This window comes from Tenebrio molitor, chromosome 7 (assembly GCF_963966145.1).
Source record: "Tenebrio molitor chromosome 7, icTenMoli1.1, whole genome shotgun sequence".
Lineage (NCBI taxonomy): Eukaryota > Metazoa > Arthropoda > Insecta > Coleoptera > Tenebrionidae > Tenebrio > Tenebrio molitor.
In genome coordinates, this window is record NC_091052.1 from 6,615,374 (window position 1) to 6,639,228 (window position 23,855).

The 23,855-nt window shown below is 37.3% G+C and overlaps 3 protein-coding genes across 7 annotated transcripts in view; 2 read left to right on the top strand and 1 right to left on the bottom strand.

The window, feature by feature from the left end:
- Positions 1-819: 819 nt before the first annotated feature.
- LOC138135233 (protein AAR2 homolog) lies at positions 820-2,517 on the bottom strand. The gene is made up of 3 exons (XM_069053918.1): positions 1,942-2,517; positions 1,563-1,893; positions 820-1,511 (listed from the first exon to the last, which is right to left on the bottom strand). The coding sequence occupies exons 1-3, from the start codon at positions 2,354-2,356 to the stop codon at positions 1,109-1,111; spliced, it is 1,149 nt and encodes a 382-aa protein (XP_068910019.1). The 5' UTR covers positions 2,357-2,517; the 3' UTR covers positions 820-1,108.
- Positions 2,518-3,886: 1,369 nt separating this feature from the next.
- Positions 3,887-7,811, top strand: Droj2 (DnaJ heat shock protein family (Hsp40) member A4-like). Of its 3 annotated transcripts, none has more exons than XM_069053289.1 (3): positions 3,887-4,045; positions 4,218-4,744; positions 6,797-7,811. In XM_069053289.1, the coding sequence occupies exons 2-3, from the start codon at positions 4,228-4,230 to the stop codon at positions 7,489-7,491; spliced, it is 1,212 nt and encodes a 403-aa protein (XP_068909390.1). In that variant the 5' UTR covers positions 3,887-4,045; positions 4,218-4,227; the 3' UTR covers positions 7,492-7,811. The 3 variants fall into 3 exon arrangements, with proteins under 3 accessions (XP_068909390.1, XP_068909389.1, XP_068909388.1); XM_069053288.1 differs by having other exon boundaries at positions 3,914-4,136; XM_069053287.1 differs by having other exon boundaries at positions 3,915-4,103.
- Positions 7,812-8,158: 347 nt separating this feature from the next.
- Positions 8,159-23,855, top strand: part of LOC138134334 (methyl-CpG-binding domain protein 5/6 homolog sba-like) — a 47,099-nt gene continuing 31,402 nt past the window's right edge. For all 3 annotated transcript variants that reach the window (XM_069052520.1, XM_069052523.1, XM_069052521.1), the window contains exons 1-2: positions 8,159-8,509; positions 8,736-9,521. In XM_069052520.1, coding sequence (XP_068908621.1) covers positions 8,791-9,521 — 731 coding nt within the window. In that variant the 5' untranslated portion in view covers positions 8,159-8,509; positions 8,736-8,790. The remainder of the gene's footprint in view (positions 8,510-8,735; positions 9,522-23,855) is intronic.

The window sequence follows — 23,855 nt, forward strand, 5'->3', positions numbered from 1 at the left end:
ACATTTAGTCGACAAAACGCGACCTACACTGACAATACATTACAAAACAATACAATTTGATAAATTATCATGCTGGAGAGGACGCATTTCCTTTGATAGAAAGTGTTAATTACGAATGTTTAATGATTTTCCAATTTCACATGTTAAACTATCTTATCCTGTTCTCCAGGTCACTCAATTGTTTACAGAAATCATTGACCAAATCAGACTGACTTAATCCTTTATGACGCGAAGGATACTTGTCTCTCCTTTTACATTTCCACATTTAAAGATTAAGTTTAATCAATAAAAGTCAAGGAAACGTGCTATTATTTTATTTCACTTCCTTAAAAATCGTCGCCTTTAGTATTTTGAACAATACGCGGTTACAAAAATTCGACACCATAATGAAGTGAAAGCAACTGTTTTTAAGATGGTAGATATATAATTCGGATAGGTCGTGGTCAAGGTTGTTATTATTCAACGTGAATTTGAAGCGACCATTAAGTAATTAGCATAGGAAAGTGAAACGTTACTAATAATTTATACATTTACTTGTCGTAAGTGTGACTAATGAGACGAGGTCTACGTGAACCCATAAACTGTGCGCTAATTGAAAAACTTTGGAATTAATGTATGCCGATGTTTTGCATAAAATGCAAATTGGAATTAAGAAAACATGAATCTACATCGTTTTGAAATTGTAAATTGTGCAGTTAAAATCGCGTATTGAAATTTTTTTAGCGATTAGGAATGTCAATCAGCGAAACCTCTAATTTTTGGGTGAAGAAACTTTACTCAACAAGTGTGTTTATTTTATTGTATCCGCAAATAGACTGGTGCGTTCTCATTTTGTTTATTACAACTACAAGTATTTACATAACATATAAAAATATTTTTAGTCTAGTACTAATATGCTTTATGTAATACAACTTTTGCATTTCTTAGATATTAGCATTAAAAAGATTGTCAAAAACTTATAATTTGATGGAATAATTGAATGCACATTTGAAAACAATTATCTTGATGGAATTATAAAACTATTATACTTTTTTGTGCAATTTGTACATTGTCAAATTTACATCATTTGGTAATCTTAGCATTATATCACAAATATAAATCAGTTACATTACATTTCTACAATTACAGGTGCTTCATCTTCTTCCTCTGAATCCAAGTGATCAAAATCCCACATGTAAGTACTAGTTAAAGCATTTTTAAACCTATCCACTTTTGTTTTTAACTGTCCATCTACATTTGAACTGTGTATTGTCCTAAAAAGCTTCTTTAAATTCATATATACAAAATTATTGTTGGAAACAATGTCTGCTAAAAACTCTTCAGGTATTTCTTTTATATGAATCTCCAACAAAGAAACAAACATGTCGAATAATTTCCTATGTTTGGTAATTGCAGCATCACAAGAACACAATAAAGTGACAAATTTCTTCCACTGATCAAATGCTTCCAAACTGTGTCCAACAAGGAAACAAATAAAGCAAAATTCTAATTCACCAATAATTTCAGTTGGACTAAAATTTGTTCAAATTAATATAAGTAGCACCAAAAATAATTGATCTTACTTGGAATATTGTGCCAAAAGTGTTTCAAGTATATATGTTGCATCTAGTGAGTGTTGGGTAATTTCTGCAGGAGTAGATCCTTCAGGATATTTTCTTTGTGGAAATGGAGTTACTCTCAAGTCTGTGCCTTTTAAGGGTTTGAGAACAGGCAACAAATCATTCTCAGCACTTTCAGACAGTCTGTGTTTTTTTGTGCTACTGCATGATGGTTGATTTGCATCAGAAGCACCTATTTTGATCCCCTTAGGTCTGTCAGCATCACTACAAGATTGTAGTTGCAAGGCAGCACTAACCTGACCACTCTCTGGCATCAATTTTTTCAACAGATCATCTAAAATCACTTACATGACTCACATATAAATTACACATCTTAACTTACCAGTAATATCTGAACACAGACTAACCCACTTATCTAAAATATCATATGGATATGGTCCCAGAAAACCATCCAATGCTACCAGGTTTTCCTTCAAATTAACAACTTCTGATTCTTTTACAGGTTCAGCACTTATTTGTTCAGTCTTTTTATCCCACTTTTTCACCAAAACTTCGCCACGTTTAAAATTGTGAAAGAAGCCTATTCTGGGGGCTATATCATCTGTTGCACTTACAGAACTGTAAAAGATGTAGTGCAAGCCTGGTGGTATCATTTTTACTCCCCGAAATTTTTCTCCCGTGTTCCAAGATTTCATGTCGATTCCAAATTCGGTACCTTCGGGGACCTCCAAAAATATGAAAAAGGCACCCTCGCTCAACAACCTTTTGGCGGTGGCTTGGTCCATTACTTTTGACATCTCACTATTTTTCACGTATCAAACTTGACCATACGATTCGATATAAATTGCAAATCACAGTTTTGCCTCTTAACTATTCTACTTTGTATTTAAATCATATATAAACAATTAAGGATTAGGTTAGAATTTTTGACACTAGTGACGTCACGTCACTTTTTAATTTTTAATTAGGCAGACAAAAATAACAGTGCGTGTATTGTTGGTTGTCTATACTATATTTATTTGAAAATTTTTGGATTTTATAAATTAGTTTTTAATATTTGGCAGTAAAGTAAACATTTATTTATTTAAAACAAGAAAATCTATAAGTTAAAAAATCCATATCATAATAATTGTTGAACCACTATTGTTACTAATTTCGTTCTGAGTAGTAATTTAAATTGATAAATATGCACTTACAGACATACCTAAATACATATAAATCTTATGTAGATATTTAAAAACTTAAATAAAAACTTCTCTTATTGAATTCAACGTTTCTGTATTGATTAATCTTTCGACTTGTTATTGTCTTATTTCTGTAAAGATGATATGTGAAGTTAAGTTGTAATGTGAATGTTTTCTTGAATAATTTATAGTGTTTAGTTACAATTTCAACTGTCGTGAAGTTATGATTCATTTTAGATGTTTTGTAAAGTATGGGTTTTGAAATCATAATCGATGAATAAAGTTATAAACACTGTAATATCATGACTACGCGCTTACAATGAAATTCTTTAATTTGGGTTCTTGTGACTCAAAAGAAGACATAAAAAGAGCTAATTTTTTCATGATAATTTTATGTCTTTCCTAGTGTTACTGTTAATTGTTTTAAGAAGTGGTGCAGATAATTTTCTTTTATAGGAGTATAACTTTTGTTTTTACTTTTGTATGAAATACAATGCCTCTTTTTTAATTTTCAAAGCTTACAGCAACTATTCAAGTTTTTATCTTACAGTTTAAATCTGTTGCTTTACGTAAATGAAATAATTATCTAATAATTATTAATCACAGGTAAAGAGCATTATGTAAACCTCTCTACGATCTAAACCTATAATTGCGTTCGTGATTTTTATTCCTCCTTCGTTGTTTTCGTTCTCGTATGTTGTTTTTGGAGATTTCTTGTATTGTTTAATTTTTTTTAATTCAGCATAGGTACTTTTAGCACATAGAAATGTTTTATCTGCTGAAGTAGTTTTTTGTTATATCAGATCTAATTGTACACTTGCCACGAACTAGTGGCAATATTTATCGTAATTTATTTGTCACTAGTGAGTTTATATCAAATTTTTTGGGTACGCAGATTACCTGAAAATGTGTTTTTAAGTGTTTTTATCAAATATTGATGGTTATCTGTAATTTTGAAGTTCGTTTATTTCTTTTGATATCAATATGTATCTACATTAAAAAGCAATGTTTTCGGTAACAGACATTACATATTTAAAAACATGTAATCTTATGTATTTTTAGATATTTTTCAAGTATATAATAAAATAAACCCAATGAAGATTTTACTAAGGCGCCATATTTTAAATAGTTAATAAACTAGTAGGCCCATAGGTGGCGCAGTGCAGATTCTAGAATTTGTTATCTACGTTCGTCTTCGACCTTTCTACAGCGAATTTTCCAGAACACGAGGAAGAGGGTTTTTTATCCGCGAACGCGCGTTTTACAACAGTAATTTGCTTTGTGCTGCGTCAGTTAGGCAAGGTACCAAAAGTTTTGTCAAATAATTTGCATTGTTCCAGAAATATTGATTATTTCTGAGGTAATTTTTTTGAAGTTTACGCATCAATAATTGGTAATTAACGACATAAATTCGCAAAATCATTTAACATTGTACACGCATTTCATGACTCATCGATAATTTCTGTGTCTTTAGAACTTCCAGGATGGTAAAGGAAACGAAATTCTACGATATCCTGGGTGTAAAACCAGGATGCAGCCAAGATGATTTGAAGAAGGCCTACAGGAAATTGGCCCTGAAATACCACCCCGACAAAAATCCTAATGAAGGAGACAAATTTAAGCAAATATCGCAGGCCTATGAGGTGCTGTCGGATCCTGAAAAGAAACGCATTTATGACCAAGGAGGTGAGCAAGCTCTTAAGGAGGGTGGCGTTGGTGGAGGCTTCTCCAGCCCTATGGATCTCTTTGAGATGTTCTTCAGCGGTTCCGGATTCGGAGGCGGCAGAGGACGGCGTCGTGAACGTAAAGGCAAAGATGTAGTCCATCAATTAAATGTTTCTCTTGAGGAACTGTACAAGGGAACCGTCCGAAAACTCGCCCTGCAGAAGAACGTTATCTGTGATAAATGCGAAGGTCGGGGTGGTAAAAAGGGGGCGATAGAAACATGTCCCACCTGCAGGGGTTCTGGAATGCAAGTACAAATTCAACAACTGGGGCCAGGTAAAATTCCATCATATTTGCAAATGTTTATGAAGTGTAAACAATTGTGCACACATTCTCAGAGAGCAAAACATAATTAAATATGAGCACTTTGTTAGTTGGCTCATTACATAGATAACTTTTTTGCAAGAAACATTCTCACTTTTTGAATGCTTTTTTTTTGACGATTTTATCATTTCAAGTTTACATTTCTTTTTATTAATTTTTTGATTTTTAATTATGTATTGTGAAGGTTAATTCTAATAAACAATTCCCACATTTATAACCCAAGCTAGATCTAATGATTGGTAGTGTCCATGACGTTGTCTAGTGAAATGTATTGATTTGGACAAAATTCGCGTGGGAGTGTTTTATTGTTAAATCTACGTATTTTGGTTGGAAATTTTAATGTACTAAAATTTCAGAAGATGAAATATTACTGCTGGTGATTATTTTTATTCTCAAAAAAAAAAATGGTTTGTTAAATATGTAATTAAAAAATGATTAAAACCACTAGACTAAGGGCCAGTTTATAGAAAGAGAATTAAATATTTAATTCGAATTAAATTTTAATGCCCGATTAACCCATGAATCCGAAACTTCGATTGGTTCAATTTGATCACCTGTGCAGTCAATCTCGCATTTGATTAGGATTAATTTAATTTCACTTCTGTAAACTGGCCCTATGTGTTATGGAAGCCCACATAATAAATTTAACCACCAATAAGACTCGTTAAAATAATAATAAAAAAAAAATGTATTTATCATTTTTTCCGCAAATTCTTCAAAGCAGTCAAAATTAAGGATAATTCGAACCCTAAAATTCATACCCGCTCATGTGTTTGTACATCCTTTGATAACAAAGCACGAAAAAACAATTATTCGATTGAAATACTCGAATCAAAACAGTAAAAACTGTTAGTATTAGAACAGCCACCGTTCTTTCTTAAGAAAAACTGTAAAGTTTTTGTCGCACAAAAACATTTTCACTCACTCTTTCGTTTCAATTGATGATTATCCCATGAATGAAGTGTCAAATTACGGGTTAGAAAAATGTATAAAAAATATTCGATCAAAAAAATATCAATATGTATTAAATTTAATTACGTGGACTTCCATAACACCCGGTATAAATACTTGAAACTGTTGTATGTAAATGTAACGCTGCAGATTAAGCATGTTTAACAGATACGCATATACCTTTATTTAGTAACTATTTATGTACTCTTCAGAGACAAAAACTGGATCGTTTTTTCTAGAATAGTTGAGTTTTTTGCTGATACGAGAGGTATAAGTTGCTGGTTAGAGACAAATGTAAATTAGTGGAGATTAACAAAAATGACTCGTATGTAAAATGAAAAAAAAGAAACAAACAATGTCGATGTTTTATTGTACATATTACTATTTTATTAACAAAGTTGTGAATAGTTTTAAGCAATGATTTCTAAAGCTCGCTACCTCAGCAAAGGGGGCGCTGTTCTAGGTAGCGGTTGAGGAGTAAATACTAAATAGTACAGCGACGTGAACGTTTAGAATTAAAAAAAAAGACTTACATTTTCCAGTTTTATTGTTGTTTTGATATTGCGATCGAACTGATTGAACCCTTCGGTTGAATTGAGAATGAAATCGGCAAATTAAACAGTTTTTTTTTGTGAATCAAATAGAATCGTGATCAATTAGTTGTATTATATTGTTGTTGGATTCACATCCTGTGGTCATGAGGTACATAATTCGTTTTCCATTTAATTGCCTTTAAATGGCCGATTTGGGAGAAAATCAACAGTTTTTTAAAAAGTTCGTTAAAATTAATTGCCTTTTAACAAAATAATGCTGTGGGGATTTCACTACTATGCAGTTACATTTTTAAATTATCATTGATATAAAAGCAGCATTTATCGTCCAACATGAACTACTTGATAATTTACGAGGTGATGGTTCACTGCGGGGATTTAATGTATATAATTTGTAAAATACTGCAGTCGGTAATTTTAGATATTGGGATAGCATTCCCCACCGTCGATATTTACGGTGCAGATGTCGAGACAGTAATGGTATAATTTGAATCAATTACAGGTATGATCCAGCAAATTCAGAGCATGTGCTCCGACTGCCGAGGTCAGGGTCAGCGCATTAACCCCAAAGACCGATGCAAGCAGTGTCAAGGCAAGAAAGTGAGTCGCGAACGTAAAATCTTGGAAGTACACGTCGACAAAGGCATGGTCGATGGCCAAAAAATCGTCTTCAACGGAGAAGGGGACCAAGAACCGGAACTAGAACCTGGTGATATCATCATCGTCCTGGAAGAAAAAGAACATCCAATTTTTAGACGATCGGGATTAGATCTTATAATTCGCGTAGAATTGCAACTAGTTGAGTCGCTTTGTGGATTCCAGAAAGTCATCAGGACTCTTGATGATCGCGATCTGGTCATCACTTCTCTTCCTGGTGAAGTAACAAAGCACGGCGACGTTAAGTGTATTATGAATGAAGGCATGCCTCAGTACAAGAATCCGTTCGAGAAGGGCCGTCTGATCGTCCAGTTTTTGGTACAGTTTCCCGACAAACTATCGCCCGAAGTGATACCCGCTTTGGAGAACGCTCTACCTCCTAGGCCCGAGATAATGATACCCGATCAGGCGGAAGAATGCGTTCTGCTACCGTTCGACATTGACAAACAGGATGCTCGCAGGAGACAAAATCGGAACGTCTACGAAGAGGACGACGAAATGCACGGGCCAGGACAACGTGTCCAGTGTGCTGCGAATTAATTTTTAGTCTCTTCAAGTATTACAAACGGACTACTACTGCTAACTGTGCGATAGACCTCTACATAAAGCTAGAGTAGACGTAATTGTTTACATTAGGCAATTTTATTATGTAATTATTGTAATAATTTAAATACAATATAGGAACAGTAATTGTTTCCATTTCTTGGTAATGTATGTGGTTGTATTTTTTTCGTGAATTCTGATGGTGTAATTTTTAATAATTTTTTCCATACAAAAAAAGTGGATCTTATTTATTTTTTTATTTGATTCATTGTTCCCATACACTCAATACTTCAAATAAATGTTTCATTATGTTACAAGAGATTTTATTTGAATTTTGACCTGGCCTTGCTACTTAGAGAACGTTTTTGCTTCACACGCTATAGTAAAAAACAAAAAGCGGCAAAAACTGACTACCATTTTAAATTATTATGAAGGTAAGTATCTTTAAATATTGTTCTAGACAGGTAATAAATTAATCAACAAAAGTGGGTTGAAATGTTTACGCTCAAAAGTTCAAATTCAAAAATATTGAAACACATTTGACGGAGGATTCCTGTTTTACCGACATAAAATGATAAACTGTGTGCTAGAATTGCATAAGCATGTACAGATGTCGCGTCGCGTTTTATCTGTCATATGAAGTTAGTGAGTTGTTTTTATGCAATGCATCATGGATCTTACCGCAAAGATTTCTGGGAGTGTGAGATGGTTTCCATTTTCAGTGTCGTTTTACGCGGCGCATAACATCACCGCGAAGGAATAATTATTGAGTAATCAGTGATTGTTATTAAAAAATTGTTTCGAACTCGATACACAAGAATTCCACGTAAAAATGACGAGGCGGGCCCTATTCCAGACGAATGGAACGTAATTTGATGGGAGCAGGTGTTGGGTTAACCACGGTGAAATTAAAACGTACATTATTTCAGCCAATATCGATGTTTTAAGAGATTGTAATGGTAATTTTCGATAGTTGTTGTTGTAGCTACTCAAAATACACAGAGACGAGATGCAGGTAAATTATTTATTGGTTCGGTGTTATTTACAACTGTCATGAGTGGCTTTAAATTTTATTGCCCGTTGTAAAACTATGATCCTTTTACTTTCTCCCTTTCTTCTTTTATGGTAGTGCCTGTTACTGTTGCATAGTGACATTTTTCCTTCCGATATTTGTGCTTTGTTTACGACGTACCTCGGGAAATTTGTTGACGATTTTTTTTGAGAAAAGTTGTGTGTTTTAGAAAACTTTGGAGCTAGTAGAGGGCTCGAAGCGAGAGCCGTTGATATGCTGTCACGATGGCAGGAAAGCCTGAGCTGTCGGCCACCCCCGGTGTCCAAAATGTGGTAGTCTACGTTTCAAATGACAATTTCGCCCAAGCGTACGCCGTTGGGCAGCAGAATGTGGCCCCCAACGGTCACGGCGCGGCATACGCGAATACCCCCCATTCCATGGCCGCGGTGGTGGGACCCTCCAAGCCCTATCCCGACAAGCAGGCCCTCCTCAAGCCCCCCGACTACGCCACCAACGGCCAAATAGTGAACGATTCTCTCCACCAACAGGGGGGCTACTTCATCTCCCAGAACGGGTTTTCTCAGCCTTTCGGCTACGTCAACCAGGTGAAAAACTACACCGGCGGTAACGGCGATGTGCTGTCAGGCGAGAGACAAGCAGGCCCCGGCAGGCCCGACCTCAAGGAGTGCGACAATCATGACGCTTTCGTGGAGTCGAGTTATGTGACGGTCATGGGGGCCGAAGGGCCCCCGCAAAGTGTTCGTTGTGATTCAGTGCGGTCCGAAACTGCAGAGTCGAGCTGCAGCAGTTTGAGTTCGGCCGACGAGGGGATGGTGGTAGTACAGAACCAGCCTTCGGAAATGGTGGTGTATGATTCGAGTGTTAGTGTTCGGCCCGGTGGTGTTGTGTTCGCTGTGGGGCCGACGACGGGGGTGCAGCAGCAGCACCAACCGTCTATCGGTGTGCCCTACGGATGGAAGAGGCTGCTCAACAACGGATCCATCATGTACATAAGGTAAGCCACCGGCGGAAGCGCCAGGTCTGCCACCCTCACTCTCAATGTCAAGGCTGTTGGCGACTGAATTATGTTGGTATGCCGTACGTAACTCCTAATTAAAATCATTTTTATACTTCCTGTTCTAATTCCCCGACATTAAGTTGTAATTAGTGCGCATTTGATTAACTCCATTCATTTGTAAACACAGTAATCAGCCTATGAATGGAAATTGTTTTATTTTTCTTTTCTTGATTAATGTTTTGATTAAAACTCTGCACCGTGATTGATGTTTCCTCCTTAAATATTTTCAATTAAGGTTGCCTTTTGTTGCCCCAATTTTTGCCAATTGGGAATTAAAATCGGCTCCAACCGGAAAACAACTTTTCCATTTGATTGTTTCAGCAAATGTACCACCGAAATTAGACTCTCCACACTAATAACTCGAAAAAATATTCAGACACACGATCTGCGTCTGACGGACTCCAAAGCTTTCTAATTCCTGTCATTTATGACGATAATGTATTGCTCTTTCATCTTTTCAATCTCCACTTTCACTTCAGGATATTACATTAATTGTATTATTGGCTTGTGAATGACAGTCGTTCGCCAGAGAAAATATTTACACAAATTGTTTTACCCGCATCATTACGATTTACGTAATCACTTCAGGATAGCTTATATAACCGCAGGTTAAACTTGTGGAAACCATTGTCATAATCACAACAATTATTTCTACCGCTAAGTTTAGCCAACGTTTGTTGAAGGTACACAACATTTTTGTTAGGCGAGGAATGTGGTACATTTCAACGTACGTATTTCGTTTACAATTGTTACTTTAGAGAAACGATATCACCGTTGTAAATTTCTAAAGAAGACGTATGCATACTACCAAGTTCTACCACAAACAGAGGCCAAATTTATTTTTTTATGTGAGGTATTCCGTACGAGCTCCTTTTAATTCAATATTCCCATAACTGCTGCAGTGATAGCGAACGTCAAAAGTGACGTTTATGAGACAAACAAGTACGAAAGTTTGGTGTACCAAGTCGTAAATTATTTTGACTGCGTTTTCATGAAGATTTCATTTCATTAAAATCTGTTTGGAATCAGGGAAGCCGGTTCCACGGTGAGAATTCACCCCGTCCGAGGGTGCGCTTTATTAATTCCGATTCGTGTTCAAAATAATTTAGAGCGAATGAATGCCCCATTTATTTAAATTTCAATTGTACGAACGTTTAGTTATAAATTTAAATCAGAATCGACAGTCGTGCGGAGCATGTCTTCGATCAATTGTCGTAATATGCGTGAAAGTAGAATGTTCTGATAATCGAATTAGAAGAAATGTCGATAAATCACGATTAACGTTGATTGTCGCGAGTAGATTTTCGTCGAAAACGTGTAGCTGGAGGGGCGATTTTTAAGCCAATTAATCAGTCGTGAACGGGCAGGTTTTTGTGTAGATACATTCTTTTGTGAAAAAGGGCTGGAAAAGTCATTTTTTGTTGGTCCGGGTTTCCGCCCCACGTAACCCCGTCTGTCGGAGATTCAGCGTGGCCTCGTTTTCTGTAATCTTTTTTTTTTTCCTCCTGCCTCTTCTTTTGTCCCATGGGCGGTCATAAATCCGTCACCATCCGAAGTCAGTTTCACAAATCCGAACGAAATTTACAGCACCCTATTATCCTGTGTACAAAGTAATTATGAGTTCCACAATGCCTTCAAAGGAAGTGGAGGGTCCGTCTGCCTGCCGAATATCGACCTGCACGTTATTATCTTTGACGAACGACCGTGCCGTAAAAGTCGGGCATCTGTTTTGTGGCTTTTCGTTATTAGGTCATATTATTCGGGCTTCATCCTCGTGAATAATAATCTGGCCGATTTGTTTGTCCCGACTTTCGCTGCGGACGCTCCGCGCGCGGGTCCTTCCTCCATCGATTTTCCATCGGAATCTTCCCGGCGAAAGCGATCGCAATTAAATTTTATTTGCTCATCGCCACCCCCACCGACGATCGATCACTCCTGTAACGAAAGTGGTGCGATCGTTGGTAATTTTTCGGTGGGGCGATTTGGAATTTTCCAACCTGCGACGAAACGAGTCGTCGAGGTGTAATTGAAGATAAGCGTCTTTACGCTAAGCGACGTCGCTGTATACTCGTCGACATCCATCCTAAACTAATCGGGTAATTACGTTGCTTTCATCGCGCCGGAGGGCGCCCCGGGGTGATTGGCAACTCGGAAGTGTTCCCGAAGTTCCGGCTGGATTATGCGGGTCGGAATTTAATTCCGGCTTTAACGTTATTACCGTGGACCGGCGACGTTTCCATTCGGGCCTCGTCCACTCAGCGGTAAATGTGTCAAGCTGGGAAGGGACATCAATTAGGGAAGGACGAGGTGTGGAGGAGAAACGACGTCGTGCTCGGTGGCGGCGCTCTTATTGATTTGTGAAGGCGGTCATTTCGAAACGTTATTGTTTCGAGCAGAGGTTGGCCGAAAAAACCCACAAACTGGGAATGTTGAACGAACAATTGCGGAGATGCGGAAATTAACGTGTGTAGAGCAGAGCGTACAGAAGAATGTAGGTTGTGAAATTTGTTGACGACTCGTATTGGTGGTGTTACACTTTCCAAGACAATTGAGGTTTAGTAGATGGTGCTTTCTGAAGCGTCAAGCTATCGATTGCACTTCGATTTGAAGTTTTGCGAGTGATCGCGGTCATCGAACAAACTACACTGCGCACAACAAGTTAGGGATGTTGGGGTTTTCGTTGACGACGACACACTCCCAGGGATACTTGTTTTTGTCTTGTGAAGAATGTAGATTAAGATTTATTGTTGGCTTTATGGAATAAATTTTCGTGTTATGTTTAGTTCCTATTTTTTATGGGATCAGCCATATCCCTATTTTTCTGTATGCAGTGTGGAAGAATAATACCTATTGCATGGTCCAAAACCGGCAATAAAAGAGTCGTTGGTTGTTTGTTCCTATTGAAACATTATGACATACTGTTATTAATATGTATGCGCAGCAAGTCATGTTGTAATTACCTTATCTATCCACGGCTAATCTCATGACGATTATACTGAAGGAGATTTTTAAAATTCGATTAAAATTCTTGACAGTCGCCAAGATTATTGTTATCAGATGCCATTGGAAAATTTTCCACTCCATTCGAAAGTTTCAATTGCTACAGATTGAGTTTGGTCAGTAATAAAGTGAGGACTGGTAAATACAATCAATACAAAGAAACAAAAGAAAACTTATTTTAAAACTGGTTAATTTTAGATCAGTTTTTTTATTGTTCTACAATTTAGCTTTTTCATGTTTAGTATTTTAAGAAATTATTTTGCAAGAACAGTGCATATTTTAAACACTGAAAGTTTTTAAAACAATTATTGTTTTGTTTTGAATTTGATTAAGGGTCTTAATGGTGTAATTGAATGAGTTCAAAATGTGGGTGTTCGTTGATATCACCACATTTTTTCTTTTGCGAAAATTATCAAGCAAAATTACGAATCAAAGTATTCTAGTTTTGATATACAGGGTGAAATTGAAATGCCTCATAATATGTAAAGCATAGTATCTTCAATAAGTGAATAAATCGAAAATCTGGTTAAACATTTTAAATTCATAAAGTCCAATTTAAATTATGTAATTCCATCCCGAACGAGACGCATCGAAACACGAAGAGTGCCAACAACGCCTTAAAAACAGTCACAAAATCGTACTATGAATGAAATAGCCGAAAAACACTTTAAATACACAGAGCCGCAAAAACGTGTAAGAAGACAATGAATGAAAACGCGGTACTAGGTAGGATAACAAAACTTTTTGCACATTTTTTGCGTTGCACTCGATAACTTTTTAATTTTACTATTTAACCATTCAAGTTTTTTGTTTTTTGGCGATATGTACATAAAGGGTGTTTTTTTTTTAATTTTAATTTGGCGTCGAAGTAGGCGTTGGAGAGTCGATTGAGATCGCACCACTCGTGTAAAGCATAAGATTTAAACAGCTGATCCGTGATCCGTAAACTGTATAGTGCGTTCACAATCGACAGTTCAACGCCTACTTCGACGCCAAATTAAAAAAAAACACCCGTTATATGATTGATTAATTATAATTGAGACTTTCAGTTTCAGAGCGTTTTAAGATGCACCAACTTATTTCACAGAAAATACAAAAATCGTCTATTTTAAATTTTCATGTGGATGTGCATCAGCTTATTCACCAAGTAGTAGGGGGGGTATTTTACAAATACAAATTATAGACACAGTTGATAAAATAAATAATGTGTATCTACTGTTAAAATGAGTTATTTAAAGAAATATTTCGCAAATAGACCGTCTCAACAATACATAAAGGAAAGATTTTTAGTGAAAATTAAAGAACATATTTATATACATAAATACAAAACTCGAGTCCACTTTTACTGTAACAAAACATATAACAAATAAATTATTCTCAACAATAAAACAAAAAACAAAGTATTTAAAAATGAAATTTAAATTCTCAGCCTTCTCGAGGGATTCGGCGGCTATAAAAATATTAGTGTGTGTTGATGAAAAATGTTAGATCAACTGCGTATACAAATTTTAACCACGAGCTACTGGCTTCATGTACAACTCGGAAAAAATATCTAAAAAATTCTACGTCAAAAAATAAAATGACATTTATTTTTTGAGCTACAATTTTTTTTAATTGCTTTTAGTCTTCTACGTTATCAAACAACCTCATTGGTAAAATTTCGGCATATTTTAAAAATACACCCTGTATATTATATTTTATAAAACGTACACCAATGCAGTTTCCTTGTTTTAAAGTGTATTTCCTATAGGTTACTTCGCATTGGCGTACATTTTATAAGACATGATATACAGGGTGTATTTTTAAAATGTGCCGAAATTTTACCTACGAGGTTGTAGGACAACGTAGAAAACTAAAAGCAATTTAAAAAAATTGTTGCCCAAAAAATAAATGTCATTTTATTTTTTGACAGAATTTTTTAAATATTTTTTCCGAGGTCTACATGAAGCCAGTAGCTCTTGATTAAAATTTGTGCACGCATTTCAAAAACACCCTGTATATTAGACTCATTTAAAAAGAAGTTACGAAGTGGCGGATTAATGTTTGCCAATGTTTTATCTTTAATAAGCAGTTGTTTGTAAAACCATATGACCAAAAAAATATTTTTTGTAAACATTATGGTGTACGGTATAATAAAAAATTATAGGCAAGAGTGAACACGGATACTGTACTTATTTTATCCCAACAAACATATTTATATCTAATAGTAAATATAAAATTGGGAAATGATGAATGAGTAAGAGTACAATTTAGGAATTTGGTAAATTTGTAATGTAGGATTTAAATCATCCAGGAAAGGAGAGGAGACATCCACCTAGTGCAATGCAAGGTCTTCTGCTTCTTAGTAGGAGTAATCATTCCAAAATTTGAACAAATTTAGCTCTTCTATTGTATCATCAACTATGTTTTCCTCTGGCCGTAATTCTTCAATTTTTCGAGGACAGTTTCTTAGAACTAAAGCAATTACCTAAAGCTCTGTAATTACATATACACATAGGCAATTATATCTACAACATACATTTATATAATATATAATGTATATCATACTTTCTTGTGACAAGTGTACATACAAATTTGTGTAATAACACGAATAAAGATTTATTTTATTTTATTTTTAGTATTTTTACCTCAGTGATAAATATTGTTGAAGTATCCTCCTTAGATAGACCGAAATGTATAACGAAATGGTAATTAACAAGTGTAGGATTCATTGCTTTATTAAAAAAAAAAGTTGATTATTTGTAGATCCATTTGTATCTAAAGTATAGTAAGACATAATAAAAATAAAATTTTGTATTTTCCATTTTGATCTTTCGTGTAGCGTTATGGGCGAGACGTGTTGCGAATTTACCAGATTGGAGGGCCCTCACAATGGGATCTTTACATCATAATAGAAATAATGATTTCGCGTGCATGCAAGCAATCTCTTGCACTGTTTGTGTGTGCATGTGTGTCACATCGAGTCGACTACGTGACGGGCATGTGTATCGTTCCTAATTTCGGGGGAGGAGGTCGAAACGTCGCCGAAGAATTAACACGTTTTTGGTTTCTTGAAACGTGGTCGCACGATCCGAGCTCGCTCGCATGAAGGCTGTGCGTGTCGAAAAAAAAATGCGTGCCGAGTGCCAACTGTACTCGTCACGAATTTTTACAACGCCCAATTCACCCCGATCTAATGTATTCATTAAGCGAAAAAAGTCAACGCGATAAAAGGAAGCAAGCGGTCGAGGGGTTAATACACCACCACGCAAAAACAGGAAATCACAATGCGATGTTAATTCGAGCGGCTCTCGTGTGCGGCCGATCCGTCCGATCGATAATCCCAAATGATTTAAAATTTGAAAGTGTCGCTGCAGATCGGGGGTTTGATTTTTCCAGAAGTGTTCTCGAAAGGGGGAGCCGTAAAAAAGTATTCGCCGGTGGTAGATTTGATGTACGCGGGCTCTTTCTGTTGACCGTTGAATAAACGACGTGATGGAAGCCGCGGTGAACACGTGATACGAATTGAATCGCAGCATTCAAGATCATGTTCCAATAAACCGGTAGAAAGGAGGGTGGACTGTTTTAAAAGGGCCGAGTGGTCAGTAATTTTCATGGGCGAAAGTGGACAAACTAGCCTCGAGTTGTAACGAGGATCATGAATAAAACATTTCGAACACCACCAAGTACATAATAATTACGAGCAACAGAAATTTTAAGATGTTGTATAAGATATCGTTGTAACTATTAAAACGACGTTCCCATAAAACGAACGTAATAGATAGGTATAACCTGTTCGCTATCGTTCTGTTACGCAATAATAATGTTTACTTATTTCAACCCGGTTCAAAATTCAATTTCCCATTAGGCATGTTGGTTATATATTGACTCGGTTCGATCGAGTTAATGTGGAAGATATTCCCAAAGTTCGAAGACTTCGGTTGTCTGCCGACGTTTGCAAGTTAACTGGCAGGTAATAAATAGAATGTTCCGACCGACTAAGAAGGTAATAACACAAACTGTACCCTCACGTTCGATCAATAACGCCAGGAATCGTGCGTTGTTAAAAATGGACGCATAAACTACGATTAGCGCACGTTGCTTTGATCAAAGCAGGTAGATAAGAAGTGACTCATTTTCCAATTTGAATACACCAAACAAGACAGAATTGCGTCGCAAACTTCCAACCTTTGGGGAAGTTGCTGTTGCATCTGGTGTGGATTCCACTTTTGATTTTAGATCGCTCCTACAAATAAACGTAATACGGTGATGGGCTATTGGTGTGTGATTTATGGCACCATCTAGACTTGCAGACGAGGTCGTCTATTATTAACCAGAGACAATCCACATCCAAGGAACTACGGTTTCGGCGATGTCTCATTCCGATAAGAACGTACCAAGTCAGAGATTGCACATCGGCTTAATAGTAACCCACAACTACGCACCAATTGCCCAGGAAACGGAGTACGTTTTGTTACTGGCCACCAACTTGCAATCATGCAGTAATTGTACTAATGAATGGTTATTAACCTATTCCATTTTTCTTGCAGTCAAGTCGTGGTGTATGTAACGAAGGTTATCGGAGAAATTACCGGTTGATGTTAGATAAAATCTGAAAGTTGCTGAACGAAAGATTGATTTCTGTATCGGCTTACGATGAAATTATCGTGTTATGATCACGATGGGGCAAAAGAAAGATCGATCGCTTTCGGGGCAGATTTTGAAGTGACAGTCGATTGTACGGTTTGTCAAAATTATGCAGATTGCAAGTGTAATGGGACAGGATGATGTGTGGCAGAAAAGGCGACGTCGACACCGATTAGGCATTTGTGGAGTGTCTTTGTCACGAGCGGATCAATCATGAGTACTTTTTTTGAAGACCATTTGGAAAGAAAGAAGTGTGTAATTGTTACAGCAACTACTCGTGATAAAAAGCTGGATAGCTGATTTGTAGTGCATTTTTTAATGTGTTGTGCACGAATGTGCAAGTGACATTTAGAATACCCACTACCTCTTCCGATATCCTTTCATTGCATTGGTCGTTTTAGCTTTTGAGTATCAAGGTTGTTCATTCATTCTGTTGGTGTTGAGATTGGGGAGTGTGCGGTTGGTGTGGTGTATATCCAGTCCGGAATGCACATTTTTCGTGGTTTAACTGGCACCATCGGCGATGCAATTTCCGTTTTGTCACCGAGTTATTTATTCTTCGAAGGAGAATTTGACAGATCGGTTTTTGCTCGAAGTTCAACATGTGCTCAGTCGAGTCTAATAACTGCCGGCGTCTTTGCCTCCGACCGAAATGCGTTCTAGATAAGAACGAAAAGAAAAAAATGTCAAGTGTTCGGCGCAGAAATAACGCGAGAAAAAGATGTGCATGTGCGCATTCATTTCTCTGAATTAATTACACATCGTGCAGTCTGACATATCAGCTTCATAATATCTGGAGAGGTGCTCGGTCTCGAATGCGAACAAAAAGAGAAAATAAACCGGCTTGTACGACTCTTATTTATAGGAGACGTTTAACCGAATAAGGGAAGACCGGCGGTGAGTCTGTCGTGAATTCTTCGAGAGACTCTCGCCTTGGCCGCGAGAACTGGTCCCAACACTCGCCTCACCAGCAGCGCTTCGGACTCCATCTCGTTCTTGGACGAGCACTCGTGCGGTTTTTTGAACGGCGCTCTTTTCCGACACTTTCCCTCTTGGATCCGCGCGGTGAAATCGCAAATCGAACCGATTAAATAGTAATTGTTCCGCTTCGGAACGGTGAAAACCATGAAATATTCAACGTTTACGTTTCCGTTAACGGACGGACGGACTGAACCCGAGATGTTTACTCGCGAAACGCCGATTCATTATTTAAATCGACTTAAACTTATTTAATGCCTCCGTGATATTTACGACATTTAATATTCCCCAGGTCTGAGCTTTTGAAATATTATGTAACTGCTGCGCCAGGTAGAGGAAATCATTTCCCCTATCTCGGCCCCCCATGACTCATTTACCGGCGAATGAAATTTTAATATTTCCTTTCAGAACGTGTAACACTTCTGCACAATGCAGTCGATTTGCCCGTCTGCCAGGATTATTAAAATACGCCAAACATACTCGTAAAAGCATTTCTGTGTTTATTTCCCTGTATTTACGTTACATTTACGTTGACGAACAGATGTTGCTCCATATTAGATCTCGAACTTTCTGGCTAGTGAGCCATTGAAGAGATTTGCATTTGCAAATTTAATTGTCAGACTTTATAACGTCAATCCAGGCATAATCAAGACCGCGAAATTTACAAATGGAAATTCTCTCAGTGTCTCTTTCATTATCTTCAGTAGAAAGATCCGAAAGCATACGTGTAGAACTTGAAATTCAAAAAGATGTGGTGCAAGCGCGCGTAATGTGTGTAACGTGTGTTCAGAAAAAAAACAGGAAGTGAAGGACGAAAATGTGGAAGTTGACGACCATCAATGTGTATTCACCGTTGAAAGAGTTGGGAAATAGTATAAAATGAACTTCAATTTGTCAGTTGTCACGATGAATGAAAGTGTGATTAAAATGAGATTGGGGTTTGAAGGATTTGTCAACTAAAAAGACGACGTACGTTTGGAAAAGAGAAAAGCACGGCCTGCTTGAGCGCAAAGTTATTCGAACGCTCGTTACAACTATTGGAGGAGAGACTCTTCGGAGTTTTTTGAGATTTGGATCTGTGATAAAATATTCTGTATTTGTGGTCGTTTCTCGTTCGGCTTTTTTGCTTCTGCATATTTATAAGTGATGCGAGTACGTTCTGTTAAGTTTAATAGATACAAGACATGTTTTTGTAAGCGGTACATCGTCGCCGGGCATTGCGAGCTCATAAGAAAGAATTATTGTGATACGAAGCCAGTGGAGATGTAATCGTTTTTCTGACGTACGGCCGCCACTCGAATCTATAGTTGTTCGCAATTAAATTTTACGACGTCATTAATTAGAGAAAATTTTATTGGTCGATTCTGAAACGCGACCAGACTGAGTATCGTCGGTCGTCCTGATCCAGGTCCTGAGACAAAAACTGAGATGAAGAAGTCGGGTTTAATATATATAGGCGGCTGTTCATTGTAGGTAGGCGTATTCGAATGACATTCCAGTATCTATCATCATGGTAGACTATAAATCTGTTTGTGTCTAAACGCACCTGTTGTCTCGTATTGTATCCGAGCATTAACACTTTTGAAACTGACAAACACTGAAAAAGTCTGTGGGATTGTTTTGAACTTTTTACGGAGAACATCTGGTCGGAATGTTTGCCAGATTAGTTTTGTTTTATCGACGCCACTGGTAGTTGACGAGAAAATTAAACTGGCTCCGGATTGAAATTCTCTATCGGTTATTTGCCAGTGAAAACATAAATATATATTTTTGAGGTCCACTGGACGTCGAAGGGTAATATTGAAAAATAAATATTCAACATTTCGAGATGCTCGACGCTGCCGGAACGTCTGTAAATGTTGTTTGTCTACGTTTTCGAGATAAAACTTCCTAAATGTGTTTATATAATTTACAAACAGCTTAGGAAAGTTTTGATGAAGTTGGCAAGTAGTCCTGTCGAGTTAATTTTAGCAGTTCGTGGACTTCTCGCTAAATAAATGAAAGGTCGCAAGAAAACATCTAAATCGTCAAATTGAACCACAATACGAAGCGAAAACAAGGGGTGGCGAGAATTGAAGGCGCCTAAACCAATAGAGGAAACGAAATTGAGAAGTTTGGTCAAACATTTAATGAGACATTTTCTCCCGGCAGTTTTTTCGGTGAAATAAATCTTCCAAAGTGCACCAGTTGCAGTAGTTCTCTAAAGTGGAATTTTGAAAAAAGCTCGACAACGCTAATTGATCTAGATCAATTTGCGACGACAACGTTGGAATTTTTTAAAGATTTATTCCGATTAATTATTATTTGGTGTGAAAGTTTTAACTCCAAGTTGATTTTTAGATGAGGAAGTCGGGTAGAAGTTTAAATCCCCGTCACTTTTCAGAACTCTGAAGTGGATAAACATTGATACAGATCCCCTGCCGAAGGCGGTATTCATATTCTATTACTGAAAGCGATTTTTCTGAAACGAAAGCGCCCCAGACTGTCCGTTTCAATAGCACCCCGTGGTCAGGCGTTTACGTCGCATCAAAGAAGCTTTAATCCTCGTGTTTTGGAATGCAAATTCTCATGCAATTTATAATGCTGTTTGCGAGCTCTCCGGCGAGTTCATTTCTTGGTATGTTTTCGTTGGTGATTCAATGAAACGATCAATTCGTCAACCGCAATGTTTTATTAAGCTTTTGACGTTTAGGATGATTTGTGGTCAATTAAAGTTTTCAAGGATACGAGCCAAACTCGGCGTTCTGAAAGCTTATCGAGGTGAGGATCTGCGGCAAATTTCTTTAAAAAACGCAAAGAATAGTGCGCATTAATAATCTTGTTATTGACGCGGTATTTATACGAGCCAAACAATGACGTGACGTAATCTTAAACTACGAAATTAGATTTGTATAATAAATTGTAAGCAGATTAATCTAGCCTGGCACACAACAATGTGTACTGCATTAATTATCGTTGAATATAAAATTTTGATAAAATCTGATGTTGAACTGCGTCCAGCCGTGGCCTTGAAGGTTGCTTCGTAACTAGCGTGAGGTTAGTGACAGGTGGCTAAGCAAATATTTCTTCAGTATCAGTTTTTAGTCGGATCTTGTGTCGGCAGTTGTAAACTTTTTCCAGTAGTGTTTGAATTTTATGATGCCCCAACCGTTCCTATTTGTATCCTAATCATCAAACGTCATAAAGCAGTTTTATGGGCGTAACTCGAGGCGACAAGGAAGAACGACGGGTACTTGGCATTCCTCGACCTGTACCCATTATGTCATCCTATTGGGTCCATTATAGATTTTCTTTTGTTCGCAAAAACTGCAACCACTGGGACGGATCCGTATCGTGTTCGGTAACGCACGTGCGAACTTTCTCTTCTTTTTCCGACTTTTCTCAGTCCATTACGGACTACCACGATGGATCTTCCATCCCGCACGATCTCCTCTGTATCATAATTTACGCTTTAGCAACCTGTCATTTCTGTGAAACGATTCTTTTTGAAGCAAATTGTCTATAATCATCAGTGGACAAAATGTCGGTGGCAGGTGAGCCGAGGTGTTAAATTAGAACAAATTGTAACGAATCTCGGATGAATTAATGATCTGAAACTTTTCCAACCGCAGAGGAATAATTGCCCAAACAAAAAAAACTTGTTATGTAAAATTTTCAAGGTTATCGGGTGAAATTATCGACTTGGCAATTTATAAAGTTTAGCATATCCAGTTAAATAAAGTAATTTCAGGTGTTTATATTCTCGGTCATCAATCACCGTTGAAATCTGGGTGGTTTTGGTATTTTGATTAAAAAAAAATGTCGTTTTTGGACTGGACGGAGCTGGTTTATTTTTGTTTTGGTTTGGGTTTTTTTTTTTTTTTTGGTGAATGCTTTTCAGATTAGAAAATGCACCGCGCGTGTCGGAGCTAGTCCACATCCGCGTGGTTTTGCATCGCGAAGGAGTAGTTTGTCGTAAGGTCGGTCGCACGGAGGTTTTAGTACCTGCGTTCCGGGCAATAAATTAAGATAGTTCCAGTTCATAATTTTTAATGCCCGATTAGTTGCGTCAAGTGTCGCCGCAGTCGACCTCATGTGCAAAATGAATAGTAATGATGCGAATCATTAATGGGATTGTCGCGTAACTCCGACGCTAGATTAAAAGACAATTAAACAAGATTAAAATGGAATGACAAAGCGGTGCCTTGTTTCCTCGCAGCGCACGAAATTAATTCATTAGCGTCGCGCTGGGGGCCCCGATTACACAGATAATCTGTATCAGACTTCATTACTCTGCGTCCTGGTTTTGTTAAGCGGTTTCGCATTATTCCTTCAACAATAACCGGGGTGACATGACACGCTTTATATGCGCAGGTTTCGCCTCTCCGTGTGTGTGAAAGTTTTGATGCGGCCACCTGGATGTTTACTTTTCGTTTTGAATAAAGAGCGTTCAGTTGCGGAGGAATTTCGTGCAGAAATCCAAATGGGAGTTATCTAAGTAGGTGCAATAAACATCCAGTCGTAAAAATACGCCTCGGTCGATGATTTCGAATGGATCGTAATTTAATAACGTACACGTCGAAATCGACATGTTATTGCGAAACAGATACGACTCCATTGTTAATTAACGTGTGTTCGTTTTTATTGTAATTGCCGTTTATGAATATAAGAAATGACAATGGTCGGAGATCGTGATGAATTATTGTAAATTGCAGCGTTTAAACCTAAACCGTTGGACTGTGCGATGCTTGAAGGTCGGAGACTTAAGTAATGATAGTTCCATATTGCAGTTAAAGTAACCAATTACTGGTTGGATGCGTGAACGTCTGCGAATTATTTCTCCAGGCCGAAAAGAAATGCTCGCAGACAAAGAGATGGGAGAGAAGGTGAAAACGATCATTGCAGTTGCATGCCTTGGCAACGCCGAGAATGCAAAAAGAATATTAAATGGTCATTAGTTAAGTGGAAGCAAATGCGAACAAAAACGAAACAAGCGGATGGTTAATATCGACAACAATAATTATTCCTAGACTATAGACGTTAATTAAACGAGTTGTTGGAGCAGTCGCCGCCTTCACCGAGCGCATACGTACAACTCTTAAAAAACCGTACACCACGAGATTGTCAGTGATGATTTATACACTTTTTAGGTATTGCAGTGGGAAGTTTTTTCTTAGTCTGTTCGAAATCAACATATCTTAACATCGAACAGATAAGGAGTTGCTAGAACAAGGAATCTTCCAAAAAGACAATTTTAAAGAATCATTTGATCATGCAGCTTCTCCTTTTAGGAAATTATTCTGCACGAATAAAATACTGCCTTGAATTGCCGCAAATGGTATAACTACTATGTTGTTGGCAATAAGTGCTCCATAAACTACCTTGTTTTCATTCGGATTCCTTCCTAATGTTTCGATTTACATACAACGTATACTTCTACATTTAAACCATACCAAATGACTTTGGAAGCTAATGCTTTCGCGGCTTCAATTATAATTGTGATTAACTCGATAAGATACTGTTTATTGTCGCATCCATTAAGAGATTTATCAATATTGATGATGTTGGCAGCTTCCACCCGTGTTGACGTTGACTGATTTGTCATAATACTCAAGTTGGTACAAATGTCATGTAGTCTTGTAAGAGACACATTTATTTCATCACTTTAACATAGTTAATTTGACTAAT

Excerpts from the sequence above, each read along its gene's own strand:
- LOC138135233 (XM_069053918.1), bottom strand. The coding sequence starts at position 2,356 with ATGTCAAAAGTAATGGACCAAGCCACCGCCAAAAGGTTGTTGAGCGAG. Across the intron at positions 1,894-1,941 it reads TCTGTGTTCAGATATTACTG|ATGATCTGTTGAAAAAATTG; the intron begins GTAAGTTAAGAT and ends AAGTGATTTTAG. Across the intron at positions 1,512-1,562 it reads CTTTTGGCACAATATTCCAA|TCCAACTGAAATTATTGGTG; the intron begins GTAAGATCAATT and ends AACAAATTTTAG.
- Droj2 (XM_069053289.1), top strand. The coding sequence starts at position 4,228 with ATGGTAAAGGAAACGAAATTCTACGATATCCTGGGTGTAAAACCAGGA. Across the intron at positions 4,745-6,796 it reads AATTCAACAACTGGGGCCAG|GTATGATCCAGCAAATTCAG; the intron begins GTAAAATTCCAT and ends AATCAATTACAG.